Source organism: Acartia tonsa, chromosome 7 (genome assembly GCF_053477335.1).
Source record: "Acartia tonsa isolate MP-2025a chromosome 7, ASM5347733v1, whole genome shotgun sequence".
Classification (NCBI taxonomy): Eukaryota; Metazoa; Arthropoda; class Copepoda; order Calanoida; family Acartiidae; genus Acartia; species Acartia tonsa.
Window position 1 is genome coordinate 177,392 of NC_137266.1, and position 18,306 is coordinate 195,697.

Consider the following 18,306-nt stretch of genomic DNA (forward strand, 5'->3'; position numbering starts at 1 on the left):
TGTAGTTCTAATTTTTGCCGCTATTTAAAAATACAAAAAAGCAAATTTGATGCTAATACAAAAAAAATAACATATTTTTAGAATAAAAAAGTCTTAATAATATAAGTTAAAACCAAATTGTACATTATTTAGTAAATCATTATAACATAATTAGTTGGTCATGCAGTTTCTAAGACATAGCTCTATAAATATTCAGAAAATGTAACTTACATTCCATCATCATAATTAATTAACACTTGTTAATTTTCTGTAAGCGTTGATGAATAAAATCAGCGCTATTAATAGTATCAGTGTGGGGTGGATTAGTTAACTGTACTTCCCTTAATCCCAGACCGGGGGTGGGAGGCTAAATCACCCCACCCCTTGGTTTCATAGATTGAAAAGGAACAATTTTACAGTATAAATATCCTTATACTAAAGTAACAGGATGTCTGTGTGTCCGTACCGAAGGATCTTGCTAACCGATCGGGTTCTCCTTAACAGGGTAGCTTCTCATAGGTCCCGGAAAGGTTTATAACTATTTTTTTGGGGGATGGGACACCCCCCAAAAATTTTTTTTTTAATTTTTTAAATTAAAAATGAGGGTGGGGCACCCCCCAAAAAAATTGTTTTTTGCCCCCACCAAATTTTTTTTTACTTTTTCTTTAAAAATTTAAAATAAGAAATTGGGTTATTAAATTTGACTCTCTCCTCCTCAAGTGCCCCTAGAGGCCTCTAGAGGCGTAACCGCTAGTATAGAATAAAATGATAGATAGATAGAAATTAATACTTCATGATGATATGCCTAATTTTCAATTAGAAAATCTTTAAATTTTAGGGTTTCCGTGTTTCTCAGGGATTAGGTGATAAAATAAATTTATAGTATAGATGTATAAAGAGCTTACTATTTGATTTCTGAAGGCAAAGACCCTAAAGCTCAGCAGACGAGAAATAATTTTGTTAAACTTTGCTTTCTAAATTCAGCTGTTTAATGCTTTCTTCTGCTTTTTGAAAAAGAAAGGGACGATTTTTGTGAAAATTGTCATTTCTGTCTAAACTTATGTGAAGTATTTAAAACTGCCATTATCAATTTCTTACAACTAGGCTCCTGACTATGAAATTATATTGATAATCATCTTTTCCGATTTACACTACTGAATTGTTAAACCTAGTTATTTGTGATTAACAAGACATTTTTATTAATGATGTGAATGCTTTCTTGCAAATCATAATTATCAAGTTTTTAGTGACATCTAGCGACAAATATAGAACTAATATATTGCAGATGTTCCCAAATTTATTTTTCGCCTGAATTTACGTTGTTTTCAATTATTTTTCCATAAAGGGTTGAACTCTCCCTGAGGTGGTGGCAAATTAACTATGTCCTTTTTTTAAGTAATTGGGTTATTGTCAGTTTTATGAGATCAATAGATAATTTTCAAAATATTTTTCAACAAATGAACAGTATTTAAACAATGCAAAAACGAAATTAACTAGGTAAAATGCAGAAATCATTATAGCTAATACATAGACGTCCAAGTAAAGGGGTAAATGGGTGTTTATCCCTTTAGACTTTGAATCCTATCTACACCTCTCAAGTTGTTTTTAAGTACGTTAGATTACTCCCCTTGAATGTATAGAACCCCTAATTTTACCCCAATACAAAGTAAACAGCTTGGGCGTCCTTGCGTTAACATTAGTTTACAATTTGCTCTTGGTTCTTTTGCCAGCACCCGGTTGTATTTACATTTTTAAAAGTTTCAGCTGATTTCGAAGACCCAACCAAAAGTCGGTAGAAGGTCTTTCACAAGGGGTGGTTGTTACATATACTATTTATCGCTCTATATATATTACTTTAATGGTGATAAGACAATGAATAAATAGATAGATAGATAGAGATTAATATATAGAAAGAATAATAGATAGATATTAATACTTCATGATTATATGCCTAATTTTCAATTAGAAAATCTTTAAATTTTAGGGTTTCCGTGTTTCTCAGGGATTAGGGGATAAGACAATGAATAAATAGATAGATAGAGAGAGATTAATATATAGATAGAATGATAGATAGATAGATATTAATATTTCATGATGATATGCCTAATTTTCAATTAGAAAATCTTTAAATTTTAGGGTTTCCGTGTTTCTCAGGGATTAGGTGATAAGACAATATGGATAAATAGATAGATAGATTAATATATAGGATGACAGATAAATAGATATTAATACTTCATGACAATATGCCTAATATTCAATTAGAAAATCTTTAGATTTTAGGTTTTCCGTGTTTCTCAGGGATTAGGTGATAAGACAATAGATAGATAAATAGAGAGATATTAATATATAGAAAGAATGATAGATAGATAGATATTAATACTTCATGATGATATGCCTAATTTTCAATTAGAAAATCATTAAATGAGGGTTTTCCGTGTTTCTCAGGGATTAAGTGATAAGACAATATGGATAAATAGATAGATAGATAGAGATTTATATATAGAAAGAATGATAGATAGATATTAATATTTCATGATGATATGCCTAATATTCAATTAGAAAATCTTTAAATTTTAGATTTTCTGTGTTTCTCAGGGATTAGGTGATAAGACAATGAATAAATAGAGAGATATTAATATATAGAAAGAATGATAGATAGATAGATATTAATACTTCATGATGATATGCCTAATTTTCAATTAGAAAATCATTAAATGAGGGTTTTCCGTGTTTCTCAGGGATTAAGTGATAAGACAATATGGATAAATAGATAGATAGATAGAGATTTATATATAGAAAGAATGATAGATAGATATTAATATTTCATGATGATATGCCTAATATTCAATTAGAAAATCTTTAAATTTTAGATTTTCTGTGTTTCTCAGGGATTAGGTGATAAGACAATGAATAAATAGAGAGATATTAATATATAGAAAGAATGATAGATAGATAGATATTAATACTTCATGATGATATGCCTAATTTTCAATTAGAAAATCATTAAATGAGGGTTTTCCGTGTTTCTCAGGGATTAGGTGATAAGACAATATGGATAAATAGATAGATAGAGAGAGATTAATATATAGAAAGAATGATAGATAGATGGATATTAATACTTCATTATGATATGCCTAATTTTAAATTAGAAAATCTTTAAATTTTAGGTTCTCCGTGTTTCTCAGGGATTAGGTGATAAGACAATGAATAAATAGATAGATAGATAGAGAGAGATAATAATATATAGAAAGAATTAAAGATAGATAGATATTAATACTTCATGATGATATGCCTAACAATTAGAAAATCTTTAAATTTTAGGGTTTCCGTGTTTCTCAGGGATTAGGTGATAAGACAATATGGATAAATAGATAGATAGAGAGAGATTAATATATAGAAAGAATAATAGATAGATATTAATACTTCATGATGATATGCCTAATTTTCAATTAGAAATCTTTATATTAGGTTTTTCCGTGTTTCTCAGGGATTAGGTGATAAGACAATGAATAAATAGATAGATAGAGAGAGATTAATATATAGAAAGAATAATAGATAGATGGATATTAATACTTCATGATGATATGCCTAATTTTAAATTAGAAAATTTTTAAATTTCAGGTTTTCCGTGTTTCTCAGGGATAAATAGATAGATAGATTAATATATAGGATGATAGATAGATAGATATTATTATTTCATGATGGTTTTCAATTAGAAAATCTTTAAATTTTAGGTTCTCCGTGTTTCTCAGGGATTAGGGGATAAGACAATGAATAAATAGATAGATAGAGAGAGATTAATATATAGAAAGAATGATAGATAGATAATAATATTTCATAATGGTTCTCAGGGATAAGACAATGGATAAAATAAATAAATTTTAAAATAATATGATAAGAAAGAGAGAGAGAGAAAAAAGAAGAAAGAAAGAGAAAAAAAAGAAAAGAGAGTGAGATTAAAAAGAGAAAATAAAATAGGAATTAAAGATAAAGAGTGTAGAGAGAGAGAAAAAAAAATGAGAGTGAGATTAAAAAGAGAAAATAAAAGAGGAATTAAAGATAAAGAGTGTAGAGAGAGAGAGAGAATAAAAAAGTGATGAAAAGAGAGAGTAAGAAAGAGAGAGAGAAGTATTTAAAAGTTATTGCAAGATAGAGTGAAAGAGTAAGAAAGAGAGAGAGAAGAGAGAGAGAGAGAGAGAGAGAGAGAGAGAGAGAGAGAGAGAGAGAGAGAGAGAGAGAGAGAGCGAGAGAGAGAGAGAAAGAGAGAGAGAAAGAAAGATAGATAGAAAAGATAGAAAGATAGATAGTTTTATAGATTGATAATAAGTTAAAGATTTCATGTTGCTACGCCTAATTTTCAATTAGAAAATCTTTCATTTTTAAAACAAATTGAAAATAAAAGGGGGCGAAGGTTGTTTTTTTGTGTGTGTGTTTTTCCTTAGGTTATATTATTTTTTTAGAATTGTCCTATTGATTTCAAACTTTGCATGATGAATCCTTATAACAGTTAGGTACAATTTATAGAAAGCGTAGCAAAGTTCGTTTGTCCTACTTATCAGAGCTATGCTTTTATGGATGTTGTCATCCTTGTTTTAAAAGGCGTTAAAAAGGTGATCTATTAAAATAATCAATTTTACAATTTTGTTGAATACATTATCTATTATTTATGTAATATATATTTTTTTAAATCAGGGATCTTAAGGGATAAGACACTAGTCCCCAAAAAATCTATAATAAGGTTTTCCAATTCCTTGGCTTAACAACTTTGGGGACTTTAATTGAATTTTAATTGGTTGCTTCATTGAGTTATGTGTCCAAACGTTTCAACCACTAATTGTAATCTTCAGAATGGGTAATTTTGTGTATCGAAATTAGGGATTTTATAATTAGTTTATCGGCCATTGTCTTATCCCTTTAGATAGTTTTATATAGATACTGCTAAGATAGCTAGAAATAAAGTACTTTCTATCTCTATTCATAGTAATAATATTATATGAAGTGGGAATTTTTATCATTTTCAACAGATAATGGCTTTGCCTATCCTTAAAATAAAGTAATAAGATCCTTGTCTGTCTGTTTGTCTATACCAAAAGATCTTGTCGACCACTGAACCGATTTGGTTCTTCTTTACAGGGTAGCTTCTCATAGGTCATGGGAAGGTTTTTTAACTATTTTGAGGGAAGTTACCACTACACTCCCTAGAAAAACTGTATTATGGGGGGAGGAGGCTTGAAAAAAAACTCCCCCCTCCCTCATTGAAAACTGTAAGAGGTATTAAATATAATAAAAATCTAAGATATCTCTCTAAATTGTATATTAATAAAAGTTACAAAGTTTATTACAAAGTTTAAGACTGATAGGACAATTCTAGTATCCTTACCAATAAGAGCTATCCGTTTATGACGTAACGGACGGACCGACTAACTCTTATAATAGAAAAGCTTTGTGTATAAAAAGGCCAATTTTTTGATGAAATGAAAATGACAAATGTTTTATAATTTTCTCAGGTAATACTAAATTGTTTTATCAAAAAATTTACACTTTTTAACATATAAATTGTCTATTATTTAAAAATCGATTTTATTGTAGAAAGTAGAGTATCTTATACACCAGCTAAAAGTCTAAAATGGCCAAAATCCAACAAAATAAGCTTAAAAAGTGCATGTTACATCTTATTGAGGATCTAATTATCTAACTTATTTACTAAACACCAGCGGCTACGCTCCTAGAGGCCTCTAGGGTTCCTCAAGGGGGGAGGGGGGATTTGACCCCTCTTCTTTCAATTTTAGTTTTTTTTAGGGGAGGGGGGTGTTTTCATTCATTTTCCCAGTACATATGAGAAGTTACACTTTAAAGGAGAACTATATCGGTTCAGCGGTTACAGATATCCTTTTTTTACAAACAGTCAGACACATACACAGATACGGTTAGTTTTATATATGAATAAATATAAAATCTAATTTAGCTTTTTATGGATTTACACTTTTTACAGAAACATCTATCTATAACCAAGTGCTTGATAAATAAATGACGCCGATTTACTAAAACAGCGCTTATAAAAAAACTGAAAATCTGATTATGTAGTGTAATAAATTTTGTGTTCTTATGACATTTATATACTATTTAAAATTAAAGATACCACTTGTTTCTTTATTCAAAATAATTAAGAAAAACTGCTACAATTCAGTTTCAAATTAAATTTTAATACAGAAATATATCCGACTAAAATCAATTTGTTAAAATTTTGTATCCCTTTTATATTTCACTTTATTAAAATGAGACTCCTAGCGGCAAAAACTACAATTACATAAAATAAGAATTTTGATAATTTACACAATTTTTCGTTAAATCTTCCTGAATTAAAGTAACAGGATGACTATCTTTTTCTCTTTTTGTTTATACCAAAGGATCTCGCTAAGCACTGAACCGATCGGTGTCTCCTTAACAGGGTAGATTTTCATAGGTCCCTAGAAGGTTTATAACTATTTTTTTAGGAGAGGGAACATGAAAAAGTTATGTATTATTTCCTTAAAAACCAAATATTTTAAGTGCCACTAGAGTCCTCTAAGGGCGTAGTCGCTAGTTATCATAAAAGTAAGTTTTGACAAAAAGGATAATTTTCACAAAAATTATCAATTTCTTTTTAAAAAAGCAACTAAAAAATTCAAACAGCTAAATTTAGAAAGCAAAGTTTGGTGAAATTCTTTCTCGTCTGCTAGCAAAAAGGTCATAAACAGGTCTTCAGAAAGGGTGTAAGGTAGTTGATTAGAATATATACTTTAAATCTATTCCATGAACAATAAAATGATGTACATTATAAATTTACTTGCGGTTTCGCCCATAGCCTATTTTTTGTACTTAAGATTCTTTAAAAATGGTAAACAAAATTTTTAAGGGGGGGCGGGTAGGGGTGTTCCCAGAAATATAAAGCCCAATCGATTCAGTGGTTACTGAGATCGTAAGCTTCAGAAAGACAGACAGACATCGTTCTTCATTGTATTATAGATTTACAATTGAATGAAATCCTTATACTAAAGTAACAGGATGTCTGTGTGTCTGTCTGTGTGTCTGTGTGTACCGAAGGATCTCGCTAACCGCTGAACCGATCGGGTTCTCCTTAACAGGGTAGCTTCTCATAAGTCCCGGGAAGGTTTTTAACTATTTTGGGGGAGGGTACCACCACCCTCCCAAGAGAAATGACAAAAAAATCGAAATTTTAAAACACGTTTAGGAGACTTCAACGTCAAATGAAGAGGTATCGTACAAAAAAATTAAAGTAGAGACTTTATCAAACAAAAACATTTAAAGTGCCACTAGAGGCCTCTAGGGGCGTAGCCGCTAGTGATAAATAAAAGTATTAATAGTCTTTTCTGTGTTGCGACTAATAATCTGAACATGTTGGATTTATCTGATATTTAACAACGCTGGGATTTGACAGCGCTTACATTAATTTTGAAATATTTCCTAGGATTTTTACTTCCTATTCCACACCTGATTTGGATAAGGTAAAAAGAATTAAAACTTCAAAATAAATAAGATGTAATTTCAATTTTATTTCAATTAATAAAACATAGAAATTTAAATTTGTATAATTTTTTTTTATTTTATATGATTTTTATTTTAAAATGTTAGTTTGTAAAGTTAAATTGTTGTAATGACTTGCTTATGTTTATACGATGCGTCTCCTAGCGGTAAATGTTTTAACTACATTGCAAAAAATATTAAAAAAACTCCACAATGTTATGGAGAAATGTTATGAAGAAAGGACAATAGCATTAAAATTAAAATATATGCCTTCGCTCCCCCCGAAAAATAAAAAAATAAATGCAAAGAAGATCTTCTTTGAATAAATGTTTATAGAAGCTATCAGTTGATTTTCAAAGACCCAATACAACATCGGGTTCTTACATATAGCTCGTACTTTAAAATACAAAATGCCGAATTTGACTTCATAAAATCATAAATCCTTATAATAAAGTAACAGGATGTTTGTATATACCATAGGATCTCGCTAACCACTGAACCTATATGATTCTCCTTTTCAGAGTAGCATCTCATAGGTCCAAAGCAGGTTCATAACTATTTTGGGGGAGGGTATCACAAACCCCTACCATGAGAAATCGCCCCAAGAAAAAAAATTATCCCCCCTCCCATTCATATATTATAATATTGAACAAAAGTAGTAATGCCTTTTTTCTATTTTGTTGCTTATAATTTACTTAATTTTGCATAGTATACTAATCACGGTCAGGGATCTAAAGGGATAAGACAATGGACAAAAATTGTTGTACATCCCAAACCAAGTTACACAAAATTACCCCTTCTGTAGATTATAATCAGTGGTTGACACTCAAGTCTACAAAGTTTTCAAGCCAACAAACATGAAACCATTGTTATAAAACTTTGGGGACTAGTATAATAAACAGCCCAATGTCCCCTTCCTCCAAGTATATTGATAGTATTAAAGTAAAAGTACATTTATGACTAACTAAAAAACATATTGTTAATGTTATCATCTCCCAGGTTCTACGAAATACCAGAAAAAAAATCGTTTTACCAGAAAAGTGGTAAAGCTGGTCAACCTGGTAAAATATACCAGTTTCGTGGTAAATTTTACCAGCAAAAATTTTAGCCAAAAAATTAGTCAAATTTTACCATTTTTTTTGTAAAATTTGACGAAACAAAAAAACCCGTTTTTTGTGTTTTAAATTAAAAACAGCTCTTCATAATCAGTTGTAGTACTTTAAAATAATGACTTCTATACAATGAAGCCTAAATTTAAATTTTTTTTTTTTTTTTAATTTTACCACTTTTGGAAGTTTTACCAAAAATGTGGTCAATTTTACAACTCTATTTTTCAGGTTAAGTCCGAATTTTCGGACTTAGACAAAAAAACGCAATTTGGTCAATTTTTACCAAAAAGTTAGTAAAATTTGACAAGGTATTTTTTTAGGCTAAGTCCAGATTTTTGGACTTTGCCAAAAAAAAAAACTTGGTAAAATTTGACCAACTTTTTGGTAAAAATTGACAAGGTAAATTTTTAGGCTAAGTCCAGATTTTTGGACTTTAACAAAAAAAAAAACTTGGTAAAATTTGACCAACTTTTTGGTAAAAATTTTTACTTTTTATTGAATTTTTTCGCATAAAAGAAGCTAACTTTTTTTTAAAACCTTGAAAATTATTTCATCATTTCTTTTAAAACATCCTCCCGCATCGTCAAAAATATATCAAATTTAATATTTACTTATTTGAGCTAGCTTCATACGAATTAAAATTAAAAGAAAAAAAATCCAGGGTGTGTTTACGCAGATGTGCCGTGTGCATTTGAATTTATCGATTTTTCATCTTTAATATAAATATAAGCTTTCGTATATTCCCCTGAATGTTTCTAAAAGAAAGACAGAGATTTCGAATTATAGAGTAATTTCGCTACAAAACTTATATTTTTAAGTTTTGAAATTTATGGCACCTCTGTGCGCGCATGCGCACTATTGATAAGCTTATGATTATTTGAATATAGAGTGCCAAAAATAATTATTAGTTTTGATTCAATTTAATCAAATATTTTGAATCAAGAAGTAAATTACTACTCAATTTTCTCTAAATATTTAAATTTGTAGAATTTACAAGGAAGATTTTTTTTAAGCAAGATGTTTAAAAATGTGGCAAAATTGTGGAACAACAATGTTTCATGATTTCTATATTTATGTTGTCTTTGCCAACCGGAAATACCACCGAGATGGGTTTTTAAAAGATGAATGCCACATTTTTTCGGCGTTTTTTAGACATTGATTGATTGAACGTTGACGATAGAATTTCAAACAGAGTATATAACATAAAAATACTGAATTTTAAATTATTTTTTTAGCAATTTTTCTAATGTCTAACACAGCTCTAAAAAGATGCATTAATTAATATGCAGCAAAAATGGATTGAAGATAATCTTTTTTTTTCTATGAAGGCCGTACCATCAAAAGCGAAATAATTAAATAAATCATTGTATACTCTTTTAGATTTCGCGAATGTCGCGCTTGTTATTCATAGCGTAAAAAATGTCAAAAAAACGCGGCAATATCTTTTAAGAACCCGGCCGGAAATAGATTCATTATATGTTCATATATGGTTAACAACTATATATATATTTAAATATTTTTTTTTAATATTGAATGCACTATATTTTTTTATATTCTATCGAATATATATTTTATATGTCATTACAAAACTATATTACATTTAATATTAACATTAAAAAAAAAACATCAATTTAAACTTTCGTAACCCTGTATTGGCTTCAGAAGTACAGTTCTACAGAAACCACGGTACACGCTTGAGCTAGCATCACCAGCATGGCTCTGCCTAGGCTTATAATTAGAAAGGCCAGGGTATTATTAGTGGTTGAAAAGTTTGTACATTATTATTACAGGTATTGTGTCTTTAAAGGGACTGTGAACGTAAATTTTTCTCATCTTAATATCAAATCTTAACATTATCTTATTCATAATATCTCACAGATAGAGCAAAACGCGCTTTTGTTTGCTTAAAAAACGGCTTTTTCCGACGATTTTTATAAGGTACAGGGAAAGGAAGAAATTTTCCGTATTATATAAAATGTCCATTAAATTGATTTTTTGGTATTATCCTCTTAGAAATTTTTTTTTCAATATTGAAAATTTGAGTACCCCCCCCCCCCCCCCCCCCCGACAGCGAACTATGAACTCTGGCCGCAGCGCTCGGCTCCCTAGCCTGCCTAGCCGCAGCGCTCTGCCCCCTTGCCTGCCTAGCCGCAGCGCTCGGCCCACTTGCCTGCCTAGCCGCAGCGCTCGGCTCCCTAGCCTAAAACCTAACCTAACCTAAAATAGTTGTTCGTCGGTAGTCGGGGGGGGGGGGGGGGGGGGGGGGGGGTGTACAAAATTGAAAAAAATTGAAAAAAAAATTTCTAAGAGGATAACGCCGATTTTTTCTCCCATTATAGCTAAAATTAAACTTTTTCACATGGTACAGAAAGACATCCTGTTACTTTTATTTAAGAAATAGATATTCCTAATCTAACAATAATTTTATTTTGGTCAGGTTTATGGTAATGAATGTAAAGATGGACGGGCGAACATGGGAGCAGTTACTCTTTATCTTGCTGCAGATAACTCAACTCACCCTCACAGAAACACCACCAAGAAGCAGGCACATAGATAATTATTATAGAGAAGTTACGATTTTCTTTAAGTATTTAAGAACAAATTCACTAGCATTTTGCTTGTAAAGAAGAAGTAATGAAATTAGTTTGTTTAGTCAGCACACTAAATCTAAAATAAAGAAAAATTGATATTAATGTAGTTTTGACCTAAACAAAGAGTTTCCAGTATGGCTTTGAAACCGATAAATATCCCCTGGATTAAAAATGGTTCTGGGCCATACTGAAAAATTACGTATTACAGACAATTTTCTATGAACAATAGTCTAGAAATTATATTATCAATACCAGCTTTGTTAGGCCAGTCCTTTGGCCCCTCGGGGCTAACAAAATTGCTATTGATCTGAAAATTTCTCATTTTACCAGTCGCGGAAAGCTGTCTATAATACGACGCGATAAATAAAATCAGAGACAAAAATACCATTTTTAGATAAAAAGTATACTTTATACCTACCTACACACTTAAATAAAAATAGCCTATTTATATTTAATTTGTTCTTGGATCTTTAGTTAATAGTTATCTATGCTTATCAGGGAGGACACCCTTGGAGGAAGGTTGACCCAGGCCATCTTCCAGACCCTCATTGTCACATGGATCAAGGCTAATCTCTATGTTGTTGTGTCCTGTGAACTTTGGGATCAGTTTCTAGAGGTAATGTTAGCTATACTATAATTAAGATAACCTGCAGAAATAGATATTTTATTACTTGGATGTTACACTAGATTTTTATTTTCTCTAATAAAGTAAAACTCCCAGTGGGCTAAAATGACGATAACCCTAATTCGCCCCCTTTACTCCATTCCGTCCCGTCCTACTGGATAAACAAACTGACCATTGAATGAGTTTCATGTTAGCAACCTAAATTGACTTCAATTTTTCCACTGTCATCAATATCCACGTATATTCTATATCCATTCCATAATGTTTTATTTGTTCTACAGTACAGGAATCAGATCTATTTGCCAATCGTCCTAAAGACAACCAATGGTTGATTGTACGTCAAGCTTTTAATTTTAAGAGGGATAAAATGAGGGATTTCAAAGGTTTGAGGTTGGTAATCTAATATATTTTTTTTTAATTTTGAAGGGAAACAAATAAGGGGTTTTACGGGTTGAGTGGAGTTAACACCCTTTAAGCCCCACCCTTTAAAATCTGTATCAAGAATTAAAAATGAAGTTTGGGACGAATTTTTGCTTCATTAATTTAGATGAATTATTTTTCCACCAACTTTTCTACTTGTCAAAATAAGTTCGTTTGTTTTAGGTTTTGAGTGGACTAACTTTATGGGAAGAATTAATCCGGGAGTGGTTTAAGACTATGGAAACCCTTACCAGAGTGTTAGCTAGACAGGTATATTATTTTTTTAATGTTTTTTCCATTAAAGTTTATAAAAATAATCTATATATTATTACTGGGATGTTGTACCACATTTTCATTTACTCTGATAAGGAGATGCTCACAGCTGGCTAAAATAAAGATACCCCCCTTCTTTAAACCCAATCCTTACCCTACTACTGGTTGAACAAACTGACCAATAAACGAATTTCATGTTAGCAAGCTAAAATAACGACAATTTTTTCCCCCTGTCGTAATATCCACGTATATTCTACATTCATTAGAGTAGGTGGTATTATCCTTTTAGAAATGTAGCGCTCGGCTCCCTAGCCTGCCTAGCCGCAGCGCTCGGCCCCCTTGCCTGCCTAGCCGCAGCGCTCGGCCCACTTGCCTGCCTAGCCGCAGCGCTCGGCTCCCTAGCCTAAAACCTAACCTAACCTAAAATAGTTGTTCGTCGGTAGTCGGGGGGGGGGGGGGGGGGGGGGGGGGGGTACAGAATTGAAAAAAATTGAAAAAAAAATTATAATTATAAAGATGTAATTTTGTTAATAATCATTAATGATGTGGATCAATTTATCGGGGATTGCCTTATCCCTTTAAATCCTTGAAGTTTTACCAACAAAATTCCGTTTGTCCCACTGTCTTATTTGAGAGCTTTACTCTCATAAACGTTATCATTGTTATTTTGTGGAAGGGAATTATGTTTTTTGTAAACGCGAAGCTTTTCTATAATTAGTGTTGGATGGCCGGTCTGTATGGACGAAACTCATAGCTATTATCATTAATTCAAGCATGTAGGAATTGTCCTATCTATTTCAAACTTGTTACCTACTGATTATTTTGGTCTAGCTAAAAAGTATAAGGTTTCTACTTTTGTCGTATTTTTTTAGTTTCATACCTATAGTTTTTGATTATAACAAATTCTTTTATTTAGATTGTAAAGAAACAAGACCTCAGATCAGCATTTGAAACATAGGGGGCAGTTGAAGAAGTAAGTTACAGAAAAGTTTCGCAGCTTATATTTATCTTTGTAGATCTGTATAATAATACAAACAATATTTTGGTTTCTTTACAACAAAATGGCTGGGTGTTGCCACCCCCTTAAAAGTCAAGGCTTGCCTTCACCTTTTCATTACTTGAATTTTTTGTTTGAAACTTTCACTACTGCTTTTAGTTAGGTTTAGGGAGATCAAGAAGGGTTTAGAATATTCCACAAGGGTAGGAGGTATTTTTAAGTTATAGGGAATTGTTTTGATTTATTTTTACCTTATTGTTATTAAACAAACTTCAGGTCTTGAAGTTATTTTTACTTCACTTTATTTTTTAAGGAAATGAACGGTACATTATATGCCGGTGAACAGCTGAGAGTGGAAATATCCCGGGGACGAGGCAGGGGACGTGGAGGCGGTGATAGAGGACGCGGAGGTGATAGGGGGCGCAGTTCTTACAGAGGTAGAGGCCGGGGTGGGGGCGGGGATAGGTATGAAAGACGCAGCCCCCCACATTACTCTAGGAAAGTTTTTGTTTTAAAAAGTAAAAGTTAGAAAATCTTTAGGTAGGCTTATTTATTAAATGTAACGTTTAAAAGCAATGCATTTTTTGTAATTTCGCCATGGACTGACGTACAGTTTTGTTATAAAGTTGCTGCGCTAATAAAACAGCAGTACCTAAGATAAAAAAATTTAAAATTAATCTTCCAAAATACTTACTAAAAATCATCGAATTTTTTTTTTCAAAATGAAAACATTTAAAAATAACAGAGGTGGCTCTAGAGGAAGGGGAGGTGATAAGGGTGGCTTTAGAGGCAGAGGCCGTGGAGGGGACAGGGGTGGTTTCAGAGGACGTGGTGGCAGAGGGGGTGGTAGATCCCCTCCACCAAGGTAAAATTTTAAATTTTAAGATTAGTTTAGATATTGCTAGCGGCTGCGGCCCTAGCATTTAGGGGCTCTGTATTAAAAAGGATAGATAGGGGACAGAAATATAGTCTAAAACCATTCCGTGTCATATGAGAAGCTTTCCTACCTATAAAGGAGAACTCAATCGGTTTAGTAGTTATCGAAATCTTAAGCTAAAGACAAAGAACCTTTTTACTTTAAACAATTTAGTATATAAACAAAATATATTAGTGTAATTTCCAAATTTGCTAACTTTAAATGCCTACCATCTCTTTTATTGCTTTATTAAAGATTTTCTAAAATTACAATAACTTTCCTACCTAGATATGCTCTTTTTTATTAGTTCTTCCCTTTTCTACCAATCAAAAAATTTTAAAAACCTTTTTTTTAATGAATTTTAACTTTTTAAGTAAATTATTTTTATTTTTTCAGGTATGAGAGGAGAGATGGCTACGGACCCCCCTCACATTACTTCACAAGGGAGGCACACCCCAGGGGCGACTACTCCCCTCCACAACAACGTTACAGAGGCCCCCCACCGCCAATGAGGGATATGTCGCCACGAGGACCCCCCCGCGGACCTCCTCCCCCCCACCACAGAGAATATTCCCAGTCACCCAGGAGGGGACCTCCCGGTAGGGGCCCACCACCCAGGGATTACTCACCTGAACCAAGAGGTCGGCCACCCCCAAGGTAAAATCAAATTTATATCAGGGATGTAAAGGGATAAGTCAATGGCCGATAAACTGATGAACATCAACATCGATGATACATAAAATTAGTGGTTAAAAAACGTTTGAACACTCAACTTATTGAAACAATAAATCAAAATTTAATTAACTCCCCAAAGTAGTTACCTAAGCCAATGAATAAGAAAACGTTATAATAAAACTTTTGGGACTGATGAAATTAACAGTTCATTGTCTCCTCTCAATAATGACATAAAGTACCTAGTTTTTTTACCTAATTTGATTTTTAATAGGTATTTTTTAGAATTTTGATGATATATGTTATTTTTAATAGATAACGACATAACATTTACTTATTATAAACTAATCTGAATATTCAAGGTACATGTCACCACCCCCATCCAAAGGGCCACCAGGTGACTATTCTCCAGGACGCAGGGGACCTCCACCCTCCCCGGGTAGACGTGGACCAGGGACCAAGGCTATTCAGGAATGGGTTATTAAATGATTTAAGACGAAGTAAAATATTGTTTAAGTTTAAAAAAAGATTGTACTAAAATAATTTACGTTTCTGTAGACACAACGGGAAACATGGTTCTTATGGGATAGGACAAAAGACGAAGTATTGAAATTAAATCAAGATTTACCTAATAAAAATTAGGTACTCAAAGTTTTTGAGTTGACGAATAAGTAAACTTGTTTCTGAAACTTTGGATACCATTATGATATTTACACCATATTTTACCCTCCCTGCCTGGGGTTTAGGTCTAAATTTATCTAATATTAGTACTTGTTTGGGACAGGGATCTAAAGGGACAAGACAATGGCGGATAAATTGATGTACATCAGCAATGATGATACACAAAATTACCCCTTCTGTGGAGTATAATTAGTTGTTGAAAGCTTTAGACACTTAACTTGATTAATCAACCATTCAAAATTCAATAAAAGTCCCTAGAGTTGTTAAAGCAACGAAGAAGAAAATAAAGCTTTGGGGACTAGTGTAATAAACAGTCCACTTCCTTCCTTCATTTAATCCTCCATAACTTAGGACCCCGCGTTCCACGACTCCATACGCCACGTGAAGCATATAATCAGTAATGCCGAGTAGTATGGACACAGCATGTTCTTGTTAGCCAGGGATGTTGTTACTGCTTATGTTTTCCAGGTAAGCTTTCCCTTTATTTTTTCTCGTTCTGCGTTTTCAAAGATGTTTAGTTAGATAAGTTTGCTGATTTTTTTGCCACGTGTCAAGATGCCTGTAGGAAATGAATGAGGGGGGAGAGGGGGAGTCGAACCTACACACTTTTATTTTTGCTTTCAAAAGAAAAAATTTAGGTGTGAGAGTAAGGGGGGGGGGAAGTTCTGACACATTTGCGTAAACAGCGAGTATAGGCTTTATCTTTGGGACGGACGGACGGACGGACGGACAGACATCGTTCTACTTTGTATTATAGATTAGATATTTAGTAGGGAGGGATGGGACATTGGGCTGTAAATTACACTAGCCCCCAAAGTTTTCAAATAACATTTTCTTATTCTTTGGCCTAACAACCTTGGGTACTTTTATTGATTTTTTATTGGTTGGTTCATTAAGTTGAGTGTCCTAACATTTCAATCACTTATTGTAATCTACAGAAGGGGTAACGATGTGTATCATCATTAGAGATGAACATCAATTTATCAGCCATTGTCTTATCCCTTTATATCCCTGTAATTATCTAATTAACTAATGAGCAATTTTATTCCAGGTTGAATATCAGTGATACGAGGTCGAATGGGGCCGGTGCCCAGCAAATCCAGGAGGTTGCGCAACAGTTTTCGCGGCCAGAGCAGTAGAATCAAGAAAAATATGTTTAAGTGTTGTTTCAATCAATAAAGATAAAAATGAAAACAATTTTTTTTTATTTTTGCGATTTATACCTACAAGCGATGTTTTTCTATAATTAAGGTCGTTTTTTACCACTTTCTCGTGATTTTTACCACCCGTTTTTACCACAATTTTTGGTAAATTTTTACCATATTTACCCTATTTCTGGTAAAATTTTACCAATTTAGGGCAAAAATATTACCAGGTGTTGAACAGTTTTACCACTTTTTCGGTAAAATCTTACAGAAATTTGCGGTAAGATTTTACCAAAAAAGTGGTAAAAATTGGTCAAAATCTGGTATAAATTTGCGTCCTAAAATGGTAATATTTTACCGGAAATCTGGTAAAATTTTACCGATAATTGTGGTAAAAATCGCTGGTAAAAAGCGTTAGAGAGTACCACAAAAAGTGTTTTTACCACGGTTACGGTAAAATTTTACCACCTTTTAAATCGTATAGGCTGGTAAAATTTTACCATAAAAGTGGTAAAACCTAGGTGTTTTTATGGTATTAATTAGAACCTGGGCTCCTTTAGTCTCAAACCTATAAGCAATGAACTGGGTTCGAGGGTGTCCCACCCCCAAGAAAATAGCTTAGAACCACCACAGAACATGTGGGTATAATTCCTAAACACTGTTTAGTGAACAGTCAGTAGTCAACCCTAACTGATCAATGGTTACTCTGATCTGGAGCTCTGGACAGACATTATTATTAGTACTAAGAAATATAGATAACGCCGAATTGATCAGCGCGTACAAAAAAAAGTTTTACTTTTAAACAATATAATGTAAATGGAATCTGTTAGGCCAGGAGACTAAATTAAAATTTAAATAATAAGATACTGCTTATTTTCTTCTATTTCCTTAAAATAAAAAATAAATGGTAGACTTTGTTGTTATATTTAATAGTTATAAAAATATTTGTTTAACAAAACTCTATTCTTTCAAATTTTTATCAGTTTTACATTTCTCCTTATTTAAATGAGACTTCTAGCGGCAAAAACTAGAACTACATATAATACAAATTTTGATGATTTGCGCAATTTTCTTTACAATTGATGATTTTTATTTATCTATTATGAATCTATCTATCACACAATAGATAAAGAACTAACGGCTATGCCCCTAGAGGCCTCTAGGGACAAGTAAAATTGTTTCTTCTCAATCTATTTTGAAATCAGCTATTTACCAAAAACATTTTTTTCGCCGATAGATGGTGTTAGATGTTTATAGCTAATTGCAAAAATGTCCGCTGGGCAGCATTTCTTATTTTTGTCGATTTCTCTGGTGAGGGTGTTGATACCCTCCTCTAAAATAGTTATAAACCTACCAGGACCTATGAGAAGCTAC

The 18,306-nt window shown here is 32.3% G+C and overlaps 1 protein-coding gene and 1 long non-coding RNA gene across 2 annotated transcripts; both read left to right on the forward strand.

The window, feature by feature from the left end:
- The first annotated feature begins 9,917 nt into the window (after positions 1-9,917).
- Positions 9,918-11,347, forward strand: LOC145323996 (uncharacterized). The gene is made up of 3 exons (XR_013881161.1): positions 9,918-10,402; positions 11,050-11,157; positions 11,311-11,347. It is a non-coding gene; the product is annotated as an uncharacterized LOC145323996 (long non-coding RNA).
- A 282-nt stretch (positions 11,348-11,629) lies between these two features.
- Positions 11,630-16,981, forward strand: LOC145324636 (uncharacterized). The gene is made up of 8 exons (XM_080167217.1): positions 11,630-11,819; positions 12,432-12,518; positions 13,832-14,014; positions 14,262-14,383; positions 14,831-15,091; positions 15,469-15,575; positions 16,137-16,255; positions 16,839-16,981. Exons 1-7 carry the CDS (start codon positions 11,691-11,693, stop codon positions 16,196-16,198), a joined length of 951 nt encoding a protein of 316 aa, XP_080023343.1. The 5' UTR covers positions 11,630-11,690; the 3' UTR covers positions 16,199-16,255; positions 16,839-16,981.
- Positions 16,982-18,306: the final 1,325 nt, after the last annotated feature.